This window comes from Rhinatrema bivittatum, chromosome 1 (genome assembly GCF_901001135.1).
Source record: "Rhinatrema bivittatum chromosome 1, aRhiBiv1.1, whole genome shotgun sequence".
NCBI classification, from domain to species: Eukaryota; Metazoa; Chordata; class Amphibia; order Gymnophiona; family Rhinatrematidae; genus Rhinatrema; species Rhinatrema bivittatum.
This window is the reverse complement of record NC_042615.1, coordinates 648,469,165-648,495,408: the sequence shown is the minus strand read 5'-3', so window position 1 is coordinate 648,495,408 and position 26,244 is coordinate 648,469,165. Positions and strand designations below refer to the sequence as shown.

Sequence of the window (26,244 nt, the reverse complement as noted above, 5' to 3'; positions counted from 1 at the left end):
AGATGGTAACGTTCAAACTGGCACACGGGTGCACTTTGGCGCATAAGTATTTATGCGTGCCCAGATACTCAGCCATTTTATGACTTGCATGCACATTATAAAATAGCCTGACTGCATGGACATTTGCCCAAATTTAAGTGGGCGCATGCATGCAAATTCCAATTCTGCGCAAGTCAGGGTATTATGCAAATGGGCATGCGTCCACACCATTGCCAGTTTCACCACTTTATCCACCAGTTGCCCCAGTTACGAGCTAGGTCCTCCAAATCCCCCTGGTTTGATAGCTTGGACCCCCCACCCCCGTTACCCCAGATGCTTTAAACTTTGCAGAAATGGCTGGTTTACATTTTTTTAAGCTTCACCTCCTTAACAGCAGTAAACTTACCGGCAGTGGACTGGGCACCCGTAAGTATTTATATGCACATCTCGTGGCCCTGCCCAGATCCCACCCACACCATGCCCCTTTTTTAGAATCAAGTGAGTTGTACACGCAGCGGAAGATGGCGCACACATCCGAGTAGCTCTTAAAATGTGGTTCGCATGCCCGATTTGCGCGAGTATCTCTTAATTTAGGCAGACCGGGCTTTTAAAACTCACCTTTTAAATGATTAAAACTTAGTGCTGCTTTTCCTGAGATTATGAAAGGGTCTTGTGCCTTGTGCTTTCATATAAACTAAGCAATTTTTATATCATTTAAGACACTTGGTATCCATTTTTGTGTATGCCACAGTGCACATTTTTTATTTTTTTGTTGGTGATTGGCATATGCCTTTTTTTTTTAATAATAATACGGTGGAGCCCATTTGTTAATTTTATTCATGCTTACTCAACAGCTAGAGTCTATTTCCCATCCCATAACCTTTTGGGCTGTTTTTATGCTGTTTAAAATTCAAATAAAAGATTTTAACTGGATTAGTTTTCAGTTGTTGATTTGAAAATGCTGCCCTGAGCTTCTCGCTGCACAAGATGCCCATTCTCTCAAAATGGGACTGTTGGGATCCGGCAGCTCTGCTCCTGTTGAACTCCAACCACACTGGGTTTTCCAAAGTTAGGAATCTGCTTCTGGATGATTTGTGTTTCTCAAGTCTACTGTAAACCTATTGGGTCTAACCTTTTATTTAAAATTTCAAAATAGTACACGACAATACAAAAAATTAATGTGTGAGAAATCAGTAGAGCAGACCACGTATTTAAGCAAGAGTAAATTTATGGAGGAAAAAAAACAGGAGAATATTGTCCTTGTAATTTAATCCTGAATAAGGGTTTACTCTCTGACATAAACTAACTGCATTGAAATATTATTGTACAGTTTCTCATCCAAATACAGTATAAATGTGTGTGCCAGCCTTCTAAGGTAACCACAAAGAAGCAAACTGTTCTATTAAGGCACACCCATGGTGACATTCTTATGCAGTAAAAAGTATATGACATATCTTGTTCTAAGAAACTGACAAACTTAAAGGTACGGGGACAGGGTTAATAAATGAGAGAAAAGTCTCTCGGCTCTGAAGGAACAGTCCCTGCCACCACTCTAAAAGAAAAGATAGGTAGGGGTCGCTTTCTAATTGACTGACTGAAAGGTTCATATTGCTCTTTGTTTCACACTGAAAACAAAACACAGGCTTCCTTTTTTTTTTTTTTTTTTAATCGATGCAACTGAAGTTCATTTGGGTGTTGTAATCCATGAATTAGCTTGTACGTACAGAATATGAAAACACACCCAAGCTTCACAGATTCCAAAATGGGTCTTATAAAGCTTGATACATGGATGCAAAAGTAGTTCCCCCTCATATACTGATGTATGACATCGGTTATGAAATGGAAGGAAATACTTTTTGAACTACCGTAAGTCTTATATATCTATGTATCTATATTTTTATTTTATTTTTTTGCCACAATGTAAATGTCTAACTACATTTTGCAGTGTATTCCAAAATAAAAGGGTAACCCTGTCCCACCCTCCAACCAATTTTTCCCCACTGGTGGTTTGTTTATAACATGCTGGTTATATATCTGGCTTCTTTCTAATTTTTTTTGAAGAACAAAGGAAAAGAACTAGAAGTCTTGGAAGTCGCGTTTTCTTTTGTGCATTGTTAGGTGCATTAGAAACACTGGGCTAGATTTTAAATCACTTATGTGCGCAAAACCCGGGCCTTACGTGCACCAGGCCAATTTTCAAAGAGCCCGGCTACGCGCGTAAACCCCCGGGATGCGTGTAAGTCCTGGGGTTAGCGAAAGGGACGGTCCAGGGGGTGAGGCTGGGAGGTCTGGAGGTGGGGAGGGGGTTAGAGGCACCCGGCACAGCAGCCATTTGCTTCTGTGCCGGGGGATCGCTGTGCCAGCACGTGCAACTTGCTTCTGCTCAGAAGCAGGAGGAAAAGGTAGGATAAAGAATTTAAGGGGATTTAGGACAGGACAGGGGAAGGGAGGTTAGGCTAGGGAGTTGGGAAGTTCCCTCCCAGTCCACTCCTTAATTGGAGCTGACTGGGAAGGAACTGGGGAAGGCCCCGATGCATCGCCACATGAATTTGCAAAATTATGCCACCCGGCATTTTATAACATGCGCACGTCCATGTGTGCGTGCCGGGTAGCACAATGGACGTGTAAACATCTCTCTCCCTGCTGTGCTTTTTGAGGGTGGAATTTCACATTTCTACAATTTTTGCATTTGCAAAACCTTTTCTGTATGATATGTAGTATATCACATAAGTATGTACTGTTTTTAGTTTTATTGGTAAAGGGGCAATGTATTTTGTTTTAAAGATGGGTAGTGCTTGCACATTACCAAAACGGAAGGGTATATAATTGAAATGTTTTTGTTTTATTGTGAGATGAAAATTAAAAGATATATTTTAAGTTTTTCACTTTTGTTATATGTTTTTGATCAATGAGAAATACTAAGCAGAGCCATGCATCAGGTCATAATTCACTGTTTGCATTGATCATGTTTAACAGGAGAGAGAAACATTCCTGAGTCTCTGCCTACACTACAGATTTTCAATTATTTTTAAGATTTATTTGCTTTGGACTTGGAGGAGGAAAGGAAGGACATGTATGGGCAAATATTCAAAAGGCCTAAAAGTTATCCAAGTAATGTCCCTCTGAATGTCCACAGAAAATGTTATGTAGCTAATTTTAGCTGGATAACTTTAAACCTAACTGGCCAGCTTTATGAATATGGCTGGTTAGACTTACATCCACCAGCCCTCAAGTGGCAGGTTAACTTTAGCTTTGATTAACTGTCTCTATTCTTTTGAATATAGCTTAAGTGACAATGGGGCTTTAAAAATAAATTGGGAGGGCACCCCTCTATGTCATCTATTACAATCGCTACCTTCCCTGTTAGGGATCCCAACTCGATCAGAATCTCAGCATGGAAACTCACATCCTGAAGAGGACAGGAACGTCTTTCATGCATCTGCACCAGATCTGCCAATTACACAACTCCCTGAATCAATGCAATTGTGCCAATGTGGTCTATGCATTAAAGCCCGAATTTTAAAAGCGCTGTGCGTGTAAAATTCGGGGATTATGTGTGGGGCTTGAGTCTTGCGCGCACTACACGCATTTTCGAAAGGACTCAGCCACGCGCGTAACCCCGATAAACGCAGAAGTGCTGGGCCAAAGAAAAGGGGCGGGCCGGGCCAGCCCCATTAAATGCTGTCTTGGCGAAGCGCACGCCGGCTGTTAACTTCTGCTCTGGAGGAGCAGAAGTTATCAAAACAAAAAAATTGGGGATAGATAGGGTAGGTTTAGGGGTCAGGGAGGAGAGGTGAATAGGGAGGGGTAGGGTTAAGGAAGTTCCCTCCCAGTCCGCTCCTTAATTGGAGCGGACTGGGAGGGAACTTGGAAAAAGGCTAATTTTGTCACCGTGTGTAATTGAAAAATCCTCCCCCCCCCCCCCCCGCGCACATGAATGGGGCAACCACCCAGACATGTGCATGCCAATTATAAAATCGGGCATGCATGTGTGCATGGATGTTGTATTTTATAACATGCGTGCGGCGACGTCCACATGTTATAAAATTGGTGCATCCATGTGCACGCGCCGGGAACTGCATGCGGGTTTGAAAATTGACCCCTAAATTAGCAGCAGAATTCGAGTAGGAGCCAAAGCAATGACTGACACAAATCCTTATTGATTGTATGTATGTTTAGGATGAATGCATATTTTCCAGGCTTCTTAAATGTCCCATTTAATTAGAATCTGTCAGTGCGTGTGATTAGATTCAGTAGGTTTTATAAGGTTTTGCTTTCCTTCAGATTCTGCCCAAAAAAATTCCCTAAGTAGTAGTTGGAAACAGTTTTCAACCCTACAATACAAAACAATTAGACTTCAAAAAATTATTTTTAGCGGTATTGCATACAAATGAGAGTTGAGGGGGACAAGGAGTGCAGTTGACCATATGGATGCTCACAAAATCAAAGCTCATTGGCAACATTCATGTCAAAAACCACCAAAGCCTGTTCACATCAAGCTGCTTGACTAATGCCTGGGCAAGTCACTTCACCCTCCATTGCCTTGGATTCCAATATTAGATTGTAAACCCTCTGCAGACAGGTAAATACCCTCTGTAGCTGAATATAATCTACTTTGAAATGGCTGACTAGTCTTGAAAGATGGAATATAAATCAAAAATGAAAAAAAACAACCAATTACACTTGCTTCTGCTCCAAACCAGGATAAAATTCAAAAACTTCTACATGAATAACAGGCCAATAATATCCATCTCATCTTCTCTCTTACATTACCAAAAGAAATCTCTGATTCTCCCATTTGGCCTTTCTTCCCCTACTCTGGTCTCTGCCAGATTGTCCTTTACTAGACTCTGAGCCTTCAGCTGCCAAGTTCCAAAAATTTGGAACAAGATATTGCTAACTTTATGCCTTGAACCTTGCTACCTCATTTTCAGAAAAAGCCAAAGGCTGACTGTATGCCCAGACCTTCCTGACAGACACCTCCAGTTCCACTGACCTAACTTCTTAATTACCCATCTTCAACAAGGCCATAGGCTCCATACCACTGGATTCTTCTTGGTAGCCAACAGTGAAGAAGCCAATGGTGAATTTGATTGCAACTGTATAGCAAAGTCAAACTGTATTGTCTGTTTCAAATTGGTTGTAATCTGCCTTGAGGCCATTCTTTGTAAAAAGTGTAATATCAAATATGTATAGATAAAATAAAAAAAAAAAAATTCAACTGACAAGTTGCAGTTATCTTTACAGTTGCAGCTTCCACCCTTCCCATACAAAAAGGTCCACTATACACAGCCAATGCCACTATCTGCTCTGACCCAAAAGATGGAGGAATGTGTCAAAATCCTGCCTGAATCCTTCAAACCAAAGGACTGCAACCCTAAAAAATCTACAGGCAGATTAAATCTTAACTTATAAGACCCGGGACAAATCACCTTCAAAATAAAGAACAGATAAGTATGGAGTGAATACCCCTAGCGGTAACAGATAACACAGAGCTGGGTAAACTGAGATAAATCAGGAGACCTACAGTCATTACTCCTGGAGGCTATATCACTAAAACTGATATTCCCTGCTTGGTGGACACTTACCTTCTGTCAACCACCCAATCAGAAGCAAAAATTATTAAGAAGCAAGCTTCTAACCAACTCAGAAGAAAATCCTATACATTCCTGAATTATACTGTGCTTCAAACTATGCCGACAGGACCCCACACCTACCCATATGGGAAAGACATTAACCATAAGAGGAGCCTATTCATGCTTCTTCTCTATTGTAGTATGTGTTATTCACATAGCATTGTAGCACTAATACATGATGGCGGATAAAGAACAAAATGGCCCATCCAGCCTGCCCAGTTGAGTCGCGATCTTTTGGTAGCTGGGCATATAAAGTTTACCAATGCAACCCAATACCAACTCCCTGCTTCCCCATGTCTTCCACCCAAACGTTCAATCTTCCTTTTATATTTGTCCCAAGCATGCCCAAAAACTATCACAGTGGTGGCCTAACTCAAGCTTTCTGGGAGCCCCCAGTAGAATCATACCACCGCTGTTTAGGGTGGCAACTGTTTCTCCCTGCAGGTTACGTCCATGCAGAAAATGGGAAGAGAAATGTTATATCAGCGAAATAGGCTAGAAATTAGAGCAGAATGACTTTACACAGATGCCAAATTACACATCACAAAGAAGAGCAAGGCAATACCTTTGCGGGGGAACATTGTGCGGGACCAGATCGCTGCATCAATAACCTTAGGATCAGGACACTAAAAGGTAAATTCAGAATATAGAAACATAAGGTATTTGAAATAAAAATGATTAAACAGTTTGGAACCTGCTAAAAGGAATTAACGGAGACTTGGGCTTTTTAACTTGTTACCACAAATAATTGTACTATGCCTCTGTCACCTTCTTATCACTCGGCAAATTCATCAACAGCTCCACATCCTCCTCCATACTACCATTGTAATGGATTTTGTGATTCACGTGTATTTTCAGGTAATGTCATCTTTGCTCATTCTATTTCAATCTGAGGAAGGGAGGGTTAACTCCTAAAAGCAAGTCATAAAATGTATCAAATTAACCCAATAAAAATTGTCACTTTATTATCATTTTTTTGTTTGCTAACACTGTATTTTTGTGGTCTAACTGTAACTGTGCAAGACGTCCATTAAATCTTCATCTGTGTAGGTTAAACACTATACAGTTTACACTTTTACATTCTTGACTTTCAACTTTAATGTAAATTATTATAGAAGGTTGTTTGGCCTAACAAAAAAAAAGAATTAATTTAAAAAATGTATAAACTACAAATTACAAACAAAATTGAACTAAGCAGTGTACAAAAAATTCAAAATAAAAACAACAAAACAGAAATCACAGACGAACATTCTTCCACTACTTTTTGTACCTAGATTAAATAATTGCCATAAGGTTAAAGTTTATGGAGCCTAACAATCAAAACTGTTAGCGGTTTATTATTTGGGTGTGCAAGTGGCACAAGGAGATTTGTCAGTATTTTATAAACTGTGTGGTGGAAAACGCGTAATCTATAAAATACTACTTATTTCTGCCCTGAACATATACATGGATGTTTTTAATACAGGAAAATGCATATTTTCTTTACCCATTTTATAAAAATATGCATTGCAAAGTCAATATTCCAAGCCATTTAGATGGATATCTCACATATTTCAGAATACTGAACCACTTATCTGGCTAAAATCTAGCTGCATAAAAAAGATGCGTTCTGGTGGCATTTCTGGGAGAGGTTTAGTTATCCGGCTAACTTAGCTGAATTTCAGTTCTGTCCAGCTAAGCTAGCTGGCTAGGGCCATGCAGGAATTTTACGGGGGTATGGGAGAGAAAGGGGACATAGGCCGCTGCCTTGTACTTATGGCTAAGTAGCAAGTTATCCGACCACACATGGCCAGATAACAAAAAACCTAATGCTGCTATTCAAACATGTCCAGTTAGGTTTTTAAGTTATCCAGCTTTAGGGGTTTTAATTCAGCACATACTGGCCCGGAAATAAAGGCGGAGGCAAGTAATTTATAAAGTAAGCGCATACTCTGCTTCTGAAAATATTATGCACATACTCGGAATCACCAGTTTGCCCAAACCTTTCAGCACTTTACCCTGCATCCTTCCCACTTCACTCACACCTCCCACCCAAAAACTACAGCCAAGAGGAGTGTGAATCAATTAGCAATAAAAGTGTATGGACAAGTTAGGTAATGTATGCGTGTATACCTCATACAAAATAAGTGGGGGACATACTTCTGAACCCCACCCCTGAATGCCCGTAAACTACCCCGTCCCCTCCTTAACATTTACATGTGATCCCGCAAACTACACGCACCCTCTTCAGGTTTATAAAACAGCATATGCACGTGTGCATTTCATGTGCACAACCCCCATTTGATTCTTGGGAAAACTGTCTCCATGATGCTAAAATGTGGGTGATTTGTTTTTGCTATACTTCATATACTACTATATGCCATAACATATACAGTAATAGACCTCCAGTTTATAGGTTAGATTTGTTACAATGCAATGCACAGCATAGTTTTTCTTTTGCACAACTACAAATCCATACACACCTTGTGAGCGTGCTGCACAAAGAATATATCCTAATGTAACTCCCAGGCTTGGTAGCCTCCAGGGTGTGGTGCAAGCTGTGCAGCTGCCTGGGAAACACAGAAGCAAACACACCTGCTGGCAATCCTTCCTCTCAGGAAGGTGAGAGGGGCAGTCAGCAGGTGATGACTTTCCTGCACTTTCTCTTTATGGTCTTCATGCTGTATTAATTTGTTCTAACTTTCCTGAAGTTCTCTTTGCTTCATTGTTACTTTTACGACACCCTGAAATGTAAACAGGGGTGTAATGTTCTGATCCAGCTGTTTTAAGCAAGGGTTGTCGGGTTATGTCACTCATTTTTCCAGGGTGCGGTGGCAGCTACTTAAGGTTTATAAAACCTGCCTGATGGTTGCATTTGATAAGTGGATAAGAGAAAATATATTTAAAAAAAAAAAATTTTCTGTGTCCAAATGAGAATTTACTGCAAGTGAACACACGTTGATAAATCACTCAGTTTTGGCGCTTCTCACATTTTTAGTTCATGTCAAAAGCCTTAATTTGCAGTGTCCTCACCAAAGATAATCCGGTAGCATCATCTTTGTCAGAAAAAGATGTCGATGGTAAAATTCTACAGTTGTGGCCGATGCGGGGATGATTTTGCCAGCCCTTCGGCTCTCAGGTATCATTTTCGAGCTAAACATCTCGGGAAGATTTACTGTGACAAGTGTGGTAGCGAAGTTTCCAGAAACAACCTTAAGCAGCATGAGAAGGTAAGTAGGAGCACTTCATCCAGCCTCACTGAATCCTCCTTCCTCTGTTCTTTATGTATTTGTTTGGAATTTTAACCTACCTTTCCCCTAAAGCTGAAGGCAGCTCAGAATATAGTTCAGTGTGATAAACAGCAACATATGTGGTTTTATATGTAACCTGCCTAGAAGGGCATATAGTGCAGGATAAAACTCTTTAAAAATAAAAGCTAATAAAATAACACACAATTTTAATATAATTATAATTTATAAACTTGTTATTGCAACTCTGGACTATTAATTTAAAACTCAAAAGCACAATCCTGCTTTGGTTTCGGTAGCAGTTCTTGGAAATAACATGAATACTGACCCTGTGCATGCTTTGCTGCCCCTAGAAGACCGTTTACTAATGCCTCCACCTTCAAAGGAAATCAAGCTGAAGGAGATGTCACAAAGATAAACTGTGAGTAGCACAGGTACTCTTTGCCATTCAAAGCCTGCTAGATAAGAGTTCAGGTAACCTTAGGATTGTCCAATTAGCAAGCCACAACAAGAGCTGTTCTGAAGGCTGCAGAACCTGAAGCTCTGTAGTTCACTTCCAGTTTTAGGAGCTATGTACCCTTGTAATCCGAACTGCTCTATTTTTTTTTTTTTAACAGAAAACTCTTTATAGTAAAAATCCTTCACAGTAAAACCATAAAACAAAAATCAACTCCTCCCCAAAGAAAATGACCATAGAATTCTTAATGTATGCTTCCTCCAAATGTACTTTGCCCATTCAGTACTTGGCTTGCTATATCTAGATGCGGCCCTTGTGTGTATGCATGTAATGATGGTTCATCCGGAAAAGTGATTCTCGTTGAAATGCTTATTCTGAATCTGAATAATGTGTTATCCAGATAGTCGATTGCTTGAATGTCTGTAGTAGTTTTTCATCTTCGAGACACTTCCAAGTATTCCCCAATGGACAATTTTGTGTCTCTGTGCTTCATCTTAAGAGTACATCTAATGTAGTGTCATCGGCTATGATTTATTATGTTGTCTGCCTGCTGTAGTTCTTTATAGGATATTAAAAAATGTCCAAGGAGAAAAGAACATCGGAGGCAAAGGCATAGCATTTGAGTTGTCCACTACTGATGAGAACTTCAGCAAATTAATATTTTTTTAATAGGCTGCTCATTCTGAAATTAAAACTTAGCAGACTAAAGGACTATTTTGAGAACATTTGCTGATCACCACAATGGTCTAAAGACCCACCCTGCGCCACTAGCTCTAACAGTGGTAAATTAGCCCGAGGCAGGTAAAGTATGCAAAATCTATTTGATGAAATTAAGGTGGGATGAGGGGGAGATTTTAAAGTTCTGACAGGCTGTGAAATTCAAAACATGTTCTGTAATAAGATCAGAACTCCTGGGCTGAGCAAATTCAGGCAAATCCAGAGAATCAACGACTTTGATGGAAATTGTCAGCAGACTTGTCGCAGACACTATAAAATGGGCTGGGTCTCAGAATTCTTTGGGAGTAGTTAGGAGCTAGAGAAAGAGAGAGGATGAAAGAGAATTTTTTGGACAGGGTTTAATAGTTTGCATGTGTATATATTATAAGTACTGAACATAAGAAATTGCCATGCTGGGTCAGACCAAGGGTCCATCAAGCCCAGCATCCTGTTTCTAACAGAGGCCAAACCAGGCCACAAGAACCTGGCAATTACCCAAACACCAAGAAGATCTCATGCTACTGATGCAATTAATAGCAGTGGCTATTCCCTAAGTAAACTTGATTAATAGCAGTTAATGGACTTCTCCAAAACTTCTCCAAACCTTTTTTGAACCCAGCTACTCTAACTGCACTTACCACAACCTCTGGCAACAAATTCCAGAGCTTAATTGTGTGTTGAGTGAAAAATAATTTTCTCCGATTAGTCTTAAATGTGCTACTTGCTAACTTCATGAAATGCCCCCTAGTCCTATTATCCGAAAGTGTAAATAACCGATTTACATCTACTCGTTCTAGACCTCTCATGACCTTAAAGACCTCTATCATATCCCCCCTCAGCCATCTCTTCTCCAAGCTGAACAGCCCTAACCTCTTCAGCCTTTCCTCATAGGGGAGCTGTTCCATCCCCTTTATCATTTTAGTTGCCCTTCTCTGTACTTTCTCCATCGCAATGAAGAGCCGCGCAGACTCGTGACTTTAACTGCACCTCGCAGTCTGCTTGTTAGGCAGGAGGATCCATCCAAAAACCACGAACTTGTTAATGCAATCTTTGTCTCCAGGTATCCGAGACCTAAAACTTGTATGTATTCTGTGGGGGCAGGTAAAATAGGAAAGTGAAGTGAAGTCGGGTCCTGCATAACACTAATGCCACTTGGTGCATTTTAGAGGCTCTATGTTAAGCAGAGCGACTGGGGGATCAGTCGGAGAATATTGGTGGCTCTCAAAGGTTCAGCTTGCTCTGTCTGTGCTCTACTTTTATTTCAAGAATATTTTCTGCTTAAACACTGATTGTTCACAGATGGTTCAAAATAAGTACAAGAAGCCTTATGATCAAAATTAGATGCAGAGCTCAGAGAATAGGTGCTGAATGCATTGAATAGCTTAAGTGCCAGGAGCTGTACAGCCTGTTTTGGATAGCTATGGAGTCGCGTGTTTCTCAGACTCATGATTGTTTCCATCACTGCACATTGCGAGAATATGGATTAACCTCAGCTGGAAGAGAAAATAGTAGTCTAAAATGTCTGTCACGTAGGTTAAATGTTGGAGACTGCATTGCATTAAAGCATAATGTTAGCTAGTGATTAGAGCAATGAGATGAGAAGCAGGAAAGCCAAGGTTCAAATCCCACATCTCCCACTGGTGCTCCTTGTGACCTTGGGCAAATCACCTCACCCTTAGGACCTGATTTACTAAGGCCTTTCTCCCACTCTGTGTCTATGGGGAAAAGTGCTTAGTAATTCAGGCCCTTAGATTGTAAGCCCTCTGGGGCAGGGACCTACCTGCTGTACTTGAAATGTAACTCACCTTCAGCACGGCTTTGAAAAGGTGACTCATTAAATCCAAATAATGTCTGACTGAAAAATACCGCTGTCCTGTTCTGTGTGAATGACTTGCCCTTTCATTAGGTTGATCATGGAGCAGCGACAGCTAAAACAAAACATTTCTGGTGGAATAATCCTTCGAGGAGGGAAACTTGTTTTGTGGCCTTGGAAATTTGTGTGACCTGCAGGATGTGCCACAGACCATTTGGAACAATCCACAGCCGAGAACAGCATGAGAAACAGGATCATCACTTCACAGCCAGCAAAAGAGGTATTGCCTAGACCGATGGTGCTTCTCAAAACAGGGCCAGTGCTTCTGTTTCGGACTACTGGTTACAGTCCGTGCTAACCACTTGTAAAAAGTACAAGGTTCGTTTAAGATGACCTACAACAGTACAAGGTATCGTTCCTTCTTTTTCTTTTTTTTTCATGTAGACATCTGTCTAATAGAAAGTAGGCTGAGACCACACACTTGTTGTATATCATGTACTACTTTTCTATTTAAAAAAAAAAAAAAAAAAAAGCATAGTTTATTTTCCAAAAATAAAAAAAAATGGTCTCATAAAATCAGTCAAAATACTGCATCGTCTCGGATCAATAGGCCTAAATTGCCAGCGCATAGCCAAAGGTATAATCATCTAACTCCATTTTATTTTTTCAGTTTTTAGGCGTTCTTGTGTGAAGTGTAGCAAGAAACACCTTATGGGATTATCACGTCTGTGACTTTGTAGGGGAGGTAGGATGTTGTGGTTTGACGTGATTTCTGAGAGTGGTGTGGCAGTTGCAATGGCCGACTTTCACACTGGTCGGACGGAAGGCTGCCAGGCCTACAGGGACACCAATGCACTCCTAGTGGGAGTACACCGTTCGTACTTGTTTGTTACTGTGCAGTCTCAAACATTCACCAAACGTATATGGGGAAAAAATATTTTATAAGTAATAAAACAAATACTCATTTTAAGAAAAAACAAAAACAACCCTTCTCTTTTGCTACATGTGCTAATTTTTCACTTGGTTCCATTATTTTCATGCTTAGGTCTGTCACTGGTTATTTGATTTGTGAACTCTTCTTTTTTTTTTTTTTCTTATCAAAAACCTAGAGTCTGTTTAATTAAAAGTATCTTCAGCGAAGGACCTTTTTTTAAAATCTGTATTAGCTCAGTCCAAAGCTCCAGGGATTCAGCAGCATGGTTTTGATGCATTTCCCGATAGTAGTCACTGATAACCTCTGGCATATATGAAACCTATAGCAATAACAGCTTCTTAGGTCTTAATTATCTACTTGGAGGTAATACAAGATAAGTAGAACTGGGACTTTTGCTTAAAAAAAATAGTTACTTGAATTTATTAAAGCCTTATTGTTCTGGCAGAGGTGACATGCAGATGTGCCTATGTTCTAGGCAGTCAGTTTTATGTGAAAGAACACTTGCAGGCCATTAAGTCTATCAATAACAGCTTGATACCAATATCCTGTGATCCTATTTGGATATAAGATTTTGTCAATCCCACTTTTAAACTAACATAACAGATTTTGTAGTTATACCTTTAGGTAGCTGATTTTAAATGTCAGTGTTACCTTTTGTGTGAAGTCTTCTCAAGTATGTTGGGTTGAACTGCTTCCTCACATATAATATGTTAACAACTTGCTAATTTTATGACAGTAGTTATTGAATGGCATCACATTTCTTTAATAAAATATGCCACTTGGGACCAAGTATGAAGTCTTGAACAAACTGAAGAGACTCAAACACATTTCTGAGTAGAGGAAAAACTGTGTTCGAAATATTGGATTGTGTGCAGTTAGTGTCTCAGTTAATATATTGGCTTGGGCCTGCTAAATCTTTGTGATAGCAACTCTAAGATGGCAGATATGTCTAGTAAAAAATTGTATATCTATGCTTTTAAAGCTCCCCACTAGAGAAAACCATGGAACAGCCCAGGATTGCAGCAAGTTACATGAAGATTTACATTCATTCTGTATTTTTGGATTCCAAAACTTAATGCTCTTTTTTATTATATTCTTACACTCTTAGTTTATTCAACAGCTTACTCTGTGGTTCTAAAGTCATATTTTAATTTTTACTCTATGTCGTTCTAAGGTCATATTTTAATTTTAGAAAAACTGCACAACTAACAATTCCTGGATCTAAATCAGAGCACAAAATGTTAACATGTTGATGATGATGACCAGATCTTTATTTACTGCAGAAAAATACACAATGCAATCAATTATTTCAAAATTCATACCATTAGAATAGCAGGGGAATGAGTGGTACTATGGGACTGAAGAAGAGTGGCAATGGTCTTCATAAGGGTGGTAGCAGAGAGGAGGCTGGAAACTACAGGTTGGTTAGTCTCACTTCGGTGGTGGGAAAATTGATGGAGACACAGCTGAAGGAAAGGATAGTGAACTAAGTATCTACAATCAGGTGGATTTCTGGACCCAAGGCAGCATGGATTCACTAACGGATTGTACTGTCAGACAAATTTAATAGATTTGTTTTGATTGGGTGAGTAAAGAATTGGATCAAGGAAGAGCGCTCGATGTGATCTGCTTGGTTTTCAGCAAAACTTTTGATATAGTCCTGCATAGAAAGCTTGTGAATAAAATTAGATGTTTTGGAATGAACACCAAGGTGGTACAAACTGACTGATTGGAGACAGCGTGTAATGGTAAGTAGAACATACTCTGAAGAGAGAGCCATATTAAGTGGAGTGCCACAGGGATCGGTGTTAGGACTGATTCTGTTCAATATCTTTTTGTGAGTGACATCGCAGAATAGATAGAAGGTAAAGTTGGTCTATTTGTGGATGATACCAAGATCTGCAGCAGAGCGGACATGATGGAAGAAGTAGAGAGAATGAAGAGAGATTTAAGAAAGCTTGAAGAGTGGTCAAATTCAGCTGGAATTCAGTGGAATTCAGTGCCAAGGTGTGCAGAGTCATTCATCTGTAGTGCGGTAATCCAAAAGAGATGTATGTGATGGAGGGTAAAAGACTGATGTGCATGGACCAACAAAGGGTCCTAGAGCTGATGGTGTCTGGCAATCTGAAGACAGTGATGCAATGTTGCAAAGCAATAGCTAAAGCTAGAAGAATGCTGGGCCACATAGAGAGAGGAATAACCAATAAGAAAAAGGTGATAATGTCCTTGTACAGGTCCTTGGTGAGGCCTTACTTGGAGTACTGGGTTCAGTTCTGGAGACGTATCTCAAAAAGGATAGAGACAGGATGGAGGCAGTCCAGAGAAGGTTGATCAAAATGGTGTGGGGTCTCCATCAAATGACTTATGAGGAGAGGCAGAAGGATCTAAATATTTATACCCTGGAAGAAAGGAGGTGCAGATACCTGAAAGGTTTTAATGATACACAAACTTCAAACCTTTTCCATTGGAAAGGAAAGAGTGGAACTAGGAGTCACAAACTGAAATTCCAGAAGGGATGACTCAGAACCAAGATCAGGAAATATTTCTTCACAGAGAGTGTGGGGGATGCCTGGAATGCCCTTCCGGAGAAGGTGGTGAAGTCAAAACCAGTCAGACTTCAAAGGTGAATGGAATAAACACTGTGGTTCCCTAAAGACTAGAGGGTGGAAATGAAGAAAAGGGTGCATGGGGGTTACCTGCTCAGTGCAACAGTTACTATGTATGTTGGCTGTAATTCATAAGCGATAGATAAATACCCTTAGCAGAAGCATGGGGATTCCTACCCTCAACCAATAAGCCTTGATGCTTTTGATGCACATGAAACATCACTCTCTTCTTTGATGGGGGGGGGGGGGGGGGGAAGGGAAATTGAATTCAGACAGCAACCAGCATGGGCCCCGACTTTCATGGTCTGGGGCACTGATATGCAGACACAAGGGAAAAAGCACAGGACTGCTTCTGTGGCCAAGTCTAAAAGCAAAGCAAGTCGAGCAGCATGGTCTGAATTTTCAAGAAGGCCCCTCACCCATTAGAAATGTTGCTAGCAGTAATTTTTATGGGTTTGACAGTTGCTTGGGTTTTGATTGTAGATATTAATACCCTTATCATAAGGCTTGGGGGTAACTGCATGGATTAGCCTTAAGAGAAACTTGGGGTAACATGCATGGCGCAGCAGATATTACTATAAGAAACACACTGGCAGACTGGATGGGCAATTGATTCTTTTCTGCCATCATTACTATGTTATAGGGAATTCTACTTTAAATAACTACTTTTTAATAAATTCAGAATGGCTATTTCTGATTTGATGAGGTGCCACATTTAAGATCTTAACTCCCAGTCCAAATCCATTCCGATACATTTTGCAGTTCTCCCATCTAAACAGCACTCATAGCACCAGTTGTATTGAGATAAGAGAATTCATTAACACAGAGCAAAAATCTCCATGGGAAATTTCTCAGAGCAAGGAGATGTCGTCACTGCACTATTTCTAAAAGAGATGGCTGCTACCTAGAGCAAGAGCTCTGGCGATGTCTTGGGTGGAAAAAAAATAGGACTAGATGCGACATTTTGTCACAAGTGAGGGACCAGCATCTGTTCAATGAGGAAACTGGAGAAGAAAATGAATATAATATATCGATTGGGCTGATGCAGAGGGACCTGGGTCTGATTCTCAGGTCAGCTCTTCTGCTGCTCGGTTGGTCAGGGTTGAGAATGCTGTGGGGGGCCATACTCTGTCATTGCAAAATGGCGACCCCTAGCACCCATAGTTGGGCTCCTCATTGCAGAGTTCCGGAAGGATCTCCGGTGTTTGACCCCTGAATAAGGACCATCAGTGCAATGACTGCCCTAAAGCAATCTGGGAAGGAAGTTAAAATAGTTGCACCAGATGCCAGCTCTGGTTCTGACTAAACTGGAAGCTTAAAAGGAGCAGGCGAAAACTTCTGGGTCACTGTAAATATCTCAATGCTTTCATAAAAGCCTTGAAAATAAATCAAGATAAATAAATTAAAGCAGTGAAAGAAGAACATTTTCAATTTGTTTTAAACTATTGTCATCTTTTTTTTTTATCTCCTGGATATCAAATGCACATGCATGTTTATAGCACAGATGTCTACCGAGTTCTCCCCAGAGAGCATTGTGGAGTATAGAAGCCCCAAACAACTTCAAGAATTTGTAGAAACAAAGCTTCGACCTATACCAGGACTCCTGAGAATTTCCTGTATGGCAGAAACAGATGCAGTAATTGATTTGATCAAGGAATGCTTCCCACTTCCTGTGACTCGTCTAATCAAGGTAATGTACTGTAGCCATGTTTTCCTTATTAATACCTGCGCCCAGCACAGTCATGCATATGCTTCAGAATCGCTGCATAAAAAGTGCCACCTGTTGATCTTTATCAACCAATTCCTTGTGTAGATTGCAAAGCAAAATATTGTACTCCCAAGATTAGAGGGAGAGAGAGAGAGAGAGAACTCTACATGCAGGAATTTATTCCTTTAAATAAATTCTTTCCCTTCCCACTATCACAATTTGCCCATGAATGTCTTCGTTTTAGAGAAGGGTCAAGCAGTCACAGTTAAGACTCACAATCTTAATCCTTGCCTCTAATGGGGATGCTTGCCTGCAGGCAGGCTGTTACTAGATTGTGATCATGGCTTGTAATTATATGAATCCAGGAACTTGAGAAAGAGATGACAGTCCCTAATGCTTCTGGGAAACTTGTGATATTTTACCTCCGTTTCCTGGGTTTGTATTTGGCGCAGCTTAAAAAACCCCCAAAACAAAACAGTTTTAGTACGACTTTCTCAATTGGCTATCCAAATTGGAGGGAAGGTTTAGGACTGCAATCGATGATGGCTATTATCTGATCCATTTCTACTTCAATCCTGGTGAAATCTGCTGGTATATTGTTTGTTGCAGTAAATAAGCATGCTAGATCCAAGTACTCTAGAAGCATTCGGTTTAGACCTATACTGTTTATTTTTAACCAAACGCTTGCTGTGGTGGAGTTTAATTAGATCGAAAGTCTACATGCCAACATCTTCAATGCCATAAGTTAAAGCAAATTACCATCCAGCAAATAGCTAAAAGACTCGATTATTCCTGGAGCCACTTTTACAGCATTGGAACAAATTTAGAATCCTTTTCAAGTTTCTTTTGCTGCCCCAATGTGTAACTATCCTCCAGATGTTAAAGGTCAAGTGGTGAACATTTTCTGAAACTATCTGACATAACAGGGAGGCTCCTACATAAAAGGAATAGATGCACAAGACTGGTCGGACATTGATATACTGCTGTTCAGTGACGCCTTTGCAAGTACAGAAGATTGCAGGGAGAGACTGACCCAAGCTTTAGATGAAATGGCAGGACGACTGAAAAAATCTTCATGGGCCAACAGGTCAGGATTGAGATGGCTGCGTTTTCTCTTCCAGTTACTTCTGACATGAGCTTTATTTACTCCAGATGCCACGTGTGTAAACCCCACTTGAGCTCCTGTAAAGGAAGACATAACTTTGCTGTTTAACAGCACATGTTGCCTCCTTAAATGTGCTATGAAAATATATTGTGCAAATTGATAATTTCTTATAAGGTGGTAAAGAACCTCAGCCTCCACCCCAAGGTATAGGACCATGTGTATAATTTAAAAACAAACCCCCCCCCCCCCCCAAAACTTCAATATTTAAACAATCATACATTTAGATAGATCATTTGGTGATATTGCACACAGATATTTGTTATGGAACAGGTTGTCTAAAATGGGATTACGCTTAGTAGTATTGCATCGTAAAAATAGAACATTTTTTGTTATCATTAGAAATACAACTGTTTTTCTGATACCATGATGTGGATATCTCCAGTAAGCCACTTTTCTTTAGTGAGCCTGAGGGTAAAATAAATTACTATTTGTTGTCCTGATGAGAAATAATGAAACCCCTGTCTTAATGGTTTGCTACACTACAGCAGTCTTTTCACCAAAAGCTGTATTCCCATGAGCGGTGCAATGTCTGGAGCACAATGTTAAATTGTTGGCACAATGAATATTATGAAGCAGATAATTAATTGCCCCTATAGAACATATATAATACTACCCAGTGTCTGTGTGTGCGCACAGTGCTGAGATCTGTGTCTAGCATTGGTGCGGGCCCTGGAGAAACAGGACTGCTTTTATGGGAGATGTAGTGCTGTCAGTGTCAGGACATAATGTTTGGGCCATGCTGGGCATACAAGCCAGGAAAGCGCTGGCTGCAGTAGCTATAAGAAAGGTAGGTCACACATTGCGGGCATAGGGAGATGGTATAGGCTAGCAGAAGAAACAGTAGTTTGAAACATGTGGCCATGAGATAGAAGCGGTCAACTCTAAGGTGAGAAAAAATGGAGGCAGAGCTAGTCTACCTGTAGCCAAAGGGGCAGCTACCCTGTGCCCTGCATTATCAGGGGCACTAATACATGAACACACAGAGTTCCTCCCGATGACTGTATTGGCCAGTGCCCCAGATCTCAGATAGTAGAGAACAGCCCTTTGCTTTCTGCCCCAGCCCCTCCCCTCCTAGGCAGCTTGCAGAGAATAGGAGGGGAGGGGTGAGCTTGGAGCAGCCAGAGCTCACTAATCCAGCCATTCCCTAATACAATTCAGGGACAGAGGGATGAGCCTGGATGAAATACTGCAGAGGGAAAAAATAGCCATTCTGCTCCCTAATCCAGCTCTTCCCTTTGTCTTCCTGCTCTTCTGTCTGCAGGGAACAGGAGGGCTGGGTTGGGGCTAGAGACAACAGCAGAGGAAAGAATTCTGCGTTTGTCTGCATATTTCTATCACTTATTCTGTATTTGAGGGTCTGTCTGTGTTTTGTGTTTGTGACTGAGGTGAAGTATTCTGTTAGTGTGTAGGATCTATAGCAGTTTGTCTTGTTCTGTTTTCCCAGTAATAGGCGTATTGTTGTTCTAGGGCCTGGTTGAAAATTTGCAGTTTTGCCTTATTTCGGATTTTTATATACCGGCATTCGAGACCGCAGTCACATCGTGCTGGTTCACATCAAACAGGGGGTGCATAGTAAAACATTAACTATAACAATGGTGCGGAGAAAGGCAGTTACATTTAACAGGGTGACTAGAACTTGGCGAAGAAGGAAGAGAAAGGACAGGTTATTAATTCAAAAAAAGGCTAACGATAGTGGATGGAGTTGAGGGATGGCGTTGAGGTGTTAAATCATTTGGAGTCCGGGAATGCTTGTAAGAATATCCAGGTCTTTAGTCTTTTTTTGAAGGTTGAGATGCATGGTTCCAGTCTGAGATTAGGGGGGATGGAATTCCATAACGGTGGACTAGCTGTAGAGAACGCCCAATCTCTTAGCGTGCTGTGCCTGGTGGATTTGGACGGCGGTACCTGTAGCGATCCCTTGTATGCATCATATAAGGTTATTGCTCTATGAGTTCTGGTAGTTACTGCTGTTTTTATATGGCAAGTTTGCTATATAGGTTCTGAGTGACTTTTTTGCATGGTAATGTGTGACTTCCCAAAGTATTTAGCAATGGAAGGACTTTGTGTCAATTTTACTAAGAAGACAACAGAATCTGAAATATTGTTTTTATATGGTTAGTAACGAGGAAAATCATAAAACAAGAAAAGACTGTTAAATACACTAACCTTTACAAATTTAAACCAGGGTATATAAACTATTATTTTCAATTTTGAATCAAATCTCACAGAAAAACATTTGGGTTTTTTAAATAATTTTTTTTTTTTTAATTTATTACTTCATTATTTTATGGGCTACAAGGGGTATTAGGTGTGAGAGGGCATGTGTATACTCTCAATGCAAAAAGCTTCTGGCTCTCAGAGAATGATTCTGATCTCTGAAGGCTAGAGTGGCAGAACAGGAGGAGCTGACTCTGGCAATCCCAGTGGTGCCTTGAAGAAACGAGATCTGTTAGGAGCCCATTACCTTGATGTTGCAGGAAGTGATCCCTTAGCTAGGACCTGCCCTCCAGGTAATGCATTATCTTCTAACACCAAGGACATGTCTCCCAGGGCACGTGCCTAGGAGGCAAGAATTAGGATGACTGTTGTGGTTGGCAATTTGATCATTAGGAATGTAAAGAGCTGGGTGGCTGGTGGGCATGAGGATTGCTTGGTAACTTGCCTGCCTGCTGCAAAAGTGGCAGACATCATGCTTCACCTAGATAGGATTTTAGACAATGCTGGGAAAGAGCTAGCTGTCATGGTACATATGGGTACCAGTGCATAGGAAGGTGCCGGAAGCCAAATTTAGGTTTTTAAATAGAAACTTGAAAACCAGAACCTCCAGGTGGCATTCTCAGAAGTGTTTCCCATTGTACACTTACGATCCCAGAGGCGGACGGAGCTCCGGAGTCTCAATGCTTGGATGAAACAATGTGCAAGGAAGAGAACTTTAGATTTGTTAGGAACTGGGCAACATTTTGGGGAAGGAGCCTATTCTGACAGGATGGGCTTCACCTTAACCAGGGTGGAACCAAGCTGCTAGCAATAATGTTTAAAAAGGAGAGAAAGCAGCTTTTAAACTAGATAGTGTTTTTCAGGAGAACACGGTTAGGATACTGGCATACCAGGGAAGTTAGAATATTCTAATAGAGATATTAGGATAAAGGCAGAGGAAGCCCAGGTACAATTAAATAAAGAGAGAAACTAAACTACCTGTTTTAACTGTGAGGCAAGTTGTGAATACAATTTTAAAAATCATACTTTGAATTGTCTGTATGCGAATACCAGAAGTAAAAAAAAAAATTAGAATACAGAGTTAGAATATATAGAACAAAGATATAAACAAAATAAGTATCTCAGAAACCTGGTGGAACTAAGATAACCAAAGGGACACTATGATACGAATTATATCACAATGATATTATTTAGTGGGGTGGTGGTGCTATCTGTTATGGATGGCATAGAATGAAACAGGATAAGAGTACTGCAGAAAACAAAATGTACTGTGGAATCTCAATGGATAGAAAGTCCATGTATAATGGAGAAGAGCATAGTTGTAGGGTATAGTATCATCTGCTGGCCAGGATGAAGAGAGAGAGTGAAATGCTAACAGAAATTAGCAAAACTATCACATTAGGCAACATAATAATAATGGGAGATCCCAATTACCCCAATATTGATTGGATACCGGGCAAATATTTCATCAGGACCTGCTAGAGAGGTAAATTTCCTAGATGCCAAAAATGACTGCTTTGTGGAGCAGCTGGTCTTGGAACCAATGAGAGGAGGACGGGACTCTTCTAGATCTAATCCTTATTACAGCACAGGGTCTAGTGTGAGAAGTAATGGTGATGGCTGCTTGGCAATAGTGATCATAACATCAAATTTAACATAGTTGCTGAAGGGAGGACATTTAAAGAAAACTAGTCCAATAACAATTTTAAACAAGGTGATAGGATAAAATGAGGAAACTAGAAAAAAACTAAGACGTGGTTGCAAAGGTAAAAGGCTTGCATTAGCTGTAGATGCTTTTAAAACTACCACCTTGAAAGCCCAGCTTAGATATATTCCATGCATTAGAAAAAAGTAGAAAAAAAGACTAAATGACTGCCAGCATGGTTAAATGGTGAGGTGTAAAAGGCTGTTAAAGCCAAAAGAACATTTTTCAAAAACTGGAATAAAGATCCAAATGAAGAAAATAAGAAGGAGCATAAGCATTAGCAAGTTAGATGTACAACATTAATAAGGCAAACCAAAAGAGAACTTGAAAAGAAGCTTGACAAAGGCAAAACTTCAAAATAAAAAGCTTTTTCAAGTATATTCAAAGCTAGAAGCCTATGAGGGCATTAGTTGGTCTGGTAGATGACTGAGAATTAAAAGGAGAACTTGGGGAAGATAAGGCCATAGCAGTAAGACTAAATTAATTCTTTGCTTTGGTCTTTACTCAGGTGGGTGTTGGGTAGATATCTATGCTGGAAACATTCTTTGAGAGTAATGATTCTGAGAAACTAAGACAAATCATGGTGAACTGTGAAGATATAATAGAGCAAATTAACAAACTAAAGTGTAGCAAATCACTGGGACCAGATGGTAAGAAAGAAAGAACTCAGAAATGAAATTGCAAACTTAGTAGTAATCTCTAACTTCTCCTTCAGATAAACTACAGTTCCTGAAGACTGGAGGGTGGCCAACATAATGCCTATTTTATTTAGAAAAGGTTCCGGGATGGTCTGGGAAACAGACCATGAGCTTGACATCTGTGCTGGGCAAAATAGTAGAAGCTATTCTGAAGAACAAAATTACTAGCTATCTGGATGGACATGGCATAATGGATTTAGCAATGGGAAGACTTGCTTTACAAACCTATTAGATTTCTTGGAACGGGTTAATAAATATGTGGACATAAGTGGGTCGGCTGATTTCATGTATCTGGACTTTCAAAAGGCATTTGACAAAATCCTTCATGAGAAACTGATCAGGAACTCTTAAAGTGTTATAGGTTGGCAGGCAATATCCTATTGTGGATTAGTAACTGACTAAGGGATAGGAAACAGCAAGATTGAATGGTCGTGTGCAGCACCTCAGGGATCTCTACTGGGATGGGCGCTTTTTAATATATTTATAAATGATTTGGAAAAGGGAACAATGAGTGAGGTGAATAAAATCTGCAGATGACACAATGTATTCAAAATATTTAAATTACAAGCCAATTGTGATGACCTGCCAAGAGAACCTTGTGAGACGAAAGACTGGGCATCTAAATGACAGATGAAGTTTTAGTGTGGACAAGTGCAAAGTGATGCACATATGGAAATACGATCCAAACTATAGGTGCATGATGCTGTGTGTTCTGCATTAGGTATCACTACCCAGGAAAATCATCTTTGAGTCATTGTGGACAATACTTTGAAATCCTTGGCTCGGTGTGCAGCGGTCTCAGAAAAATAGCAAACATTAGGTATCAGGAAAGAAATGGAAAATAAATCAGAAGATATCATATTGCCTCTGTATGAATCTATGGTGCAACCACATTTTATTATGTGCAGTTTGGTTGCCTTGTTTCAAAATAGACATAGTGTTACCAGAAAAAAGTACAGAGAAGGATGACAAAAAGAAAATAAAATAAAGGGATGGAATGGCTTCCCCTTATGAGGAAAAGCTAATTAGGTTAGGGTTGTTTAGCCTGGAGAAGAGAGGGCTGAGCAGTGATATGATAGAAGTCCATAATATCATGAATCTGGTGTAAATGGGAAATGGTTATTTTAATAGGTAACACATTAAAACTAATCAGAGTATTTTTCACGCAATTGAACTATGGAATTTGTTGCCGAAGGATGTGGTGAAAGCAATTAACATTGCTGGGTTAAGAAAGGGTTTAGACAAGTTTCCGGAGGAAAAGTTCATAAACCACTATTAGCCTTAAGACTTGGGAAAGATGGTGCTTATTCTTGGTTATGAGCAAGAAGGATTGAACCTCTTCTTTGGGATGTTGTGGATGCTTTTGGCCTGGATTGGCCACTGTTGGAGATGGGATGCTCGGCTTGATGGATCTTTGGTCTGACCGACTATGGCATTTCTTATACTATAAGATATGGGAAAAGCTCTGGGTAGTTCCAATGGGACGCTTATGGCACTGTAGCCCATCAGAGACTGGTCTGATTGAGCTCAAAGTCCAAAGAAGCAAGAGGAAGCTACCAGGCAAAGAAAGAAAGTTTAACAAATAAGCTGTAGGAGCCACCGTTTCATTGGCATAATGCTATGTTAATCTACTTGGTATGGAGAAATAAAGGTCAACAAATAAGCTATAGGTGCTAGACCTGATGAAAGGAGCATATCTCTCATAAGCTAGTCAAATACATTTAGACCAATAAAAAAGTGTCCCTTACAGCTTGCTTGTTCACCTTTATTTCTCCATATCCAAGTGGACTAACAACACACTACTTTATTCAGTGGATTGCCATGAATAAGCAATTTACCAGTCTGAAAATTGTTCTCCCTCAATGTGTGAAGAAGTATGCAAATTATGTACTCCCCTTTCCCTTTACTGATCTGGCAGCAGGAAGAAAATACAGGTCTGGATCCTCCTCATCAGCTGCCCGAGGTCCAACTAGAAATCTGAACCACACTGGACAACGGTGTCCCATGTAGTTCAAACTACAGGTCTGGCTCCAGATAGCAAAGAAAGGCACAGGCCAAGGTGCCTCGACTCTCTTCTTCCTCCTGCCTGGCAGCTTAGATTGTCACCAGGAGGACTGGCAGTGCCACCTTTTCATAGGTAAAGTTTTTACTGTTTGAATTCTGAGTGCTAGTGCTGTTTGGGAATGGCAGATGTGCTACATAAGTGCTTTTTTTGCAGGGTTTTGTATTGCTTCACAGACTGCTTGGCAGAGGAGGGAGTTTGTGTCATGGTTACTGAGTTGATGCCAAAATGTGATTATTCTTTTTTGGATGGTGAATAGTAAGAGGAAACATCCTAGTTATGTTCTGCACCCTTATTAGAACACAGAATATTTGTTTGCAGAACTGGTAGTGCAAGATTTCTACAGTGGTTCTGTTCCATTCTGAATAGTTTGGGGGGTTAACAACAATAGATCCCAGAGCTCACGTTTTATATAGGAGGATTGAATGAATTTGCTATATTTCTTTCGGTGGGATGGCAGTAATAGTCATGCGTGAATGTGGAAGGGCGCTGTCAGCAAACATTTTACTCGGCAATCTAAGTATTCAGAATTTTGTTAGTTGAAAGTAGGCAATCCTAAGCCAATCACCAACTTCCTCAATATCCTGACCTCCCTCTCTCCCCCCCCCCCCCCCATCCTGTCTAAAGTCTGTCTGTTAGTATTAAAAACCGGGGCTGACAGACAAGGGAAAATAAACCATATAGTATAAAGGCTACCGCAAGGGATTCTTTGCCCCCACCTCTCAATCCCCTGTAGATAAACATTTTCTGCAGCCCCCTCTCCCCCCCCCCCCCCCCCCCCCCCCCCCCCACACACACATCCATTCAAACTGTAAAAGAGAGCAGTAAATCCTGCACGGGAATCCCCCATTCCTCTGCATATACTCATAAATAGCCCATCTCCCTGCCGACCCAGACCCCGACCCCACAGACCAGTGCCGTACCCTTGAAGGTGTGTTCCCAAACTGAGAGGAGAAAGCGGTAGGCGCAGCTCCTTCCCTCTGATGATCTGCAATGCATTGCTCTGACAATGGTTGAAGGGCTGTCAGAGTAACCCAGGACACCGAGGAGGAGGAGCTCTGGCTGCCTCCTCCTCCCCTTGGCTTGGGAACACAACCTTTAGGAGCATGACACTTGGTCCGTGGAGTGGGTTCTGGGTCGGCTGGGAGATGGGCCTCTTGGGGGTGTAATTTGGGTATACAGAGGAATGGGATGGGCTGGAGGACTCCCTCAAAGGATTTGCTTCTTTCCTGGTTTGTTTGTTTTTTTTACATTTGAAGGAGATAGGGCGGGTTTGAAGTGCACGGTGGGGAGAGAGGAGGAGGGGCATTCTAAGTATAT

The 26,244-nt window shown here is 40.6% G+C and overlaps 1 protein-coding gene across 1 annotated transcript in view; it reads left to right on the top strand.

Annotated features, from left to right (window-relative positions):
* Window positions 1-8,228: 8,228 nt before the first annotated feature.
* LOC115073894 (2'-5'-oligoadenylate synthase 3-like) overlaps window positions 8,229-26,244 on the top strand; it is an 82,339-nt gene continuing 64,323 nt past the window's right edge. The window contains exons 1-4 of the mRNA XM_029572832.1: window positions 8,229-8,824; window positions 11,923-12,109; window positions 16,869-17,059; window positions 18,004-18,164. Of these exons, the coding sequence (XP_029428692.1) occupies window positions 8,666-8,824; window positions 11,923-12,109; window positions 16,869-17,059; window positions 18,004-18,164 (698 nt within the window). The 5' untranslated portion in view covers window positions 8,229-8,665. The remainder of the gene's footprint in view (window positions 8,825-11,922; window positions 12,110-16,868; window positions 17,060-18,003; window positions 18,165-26,244) is intronic.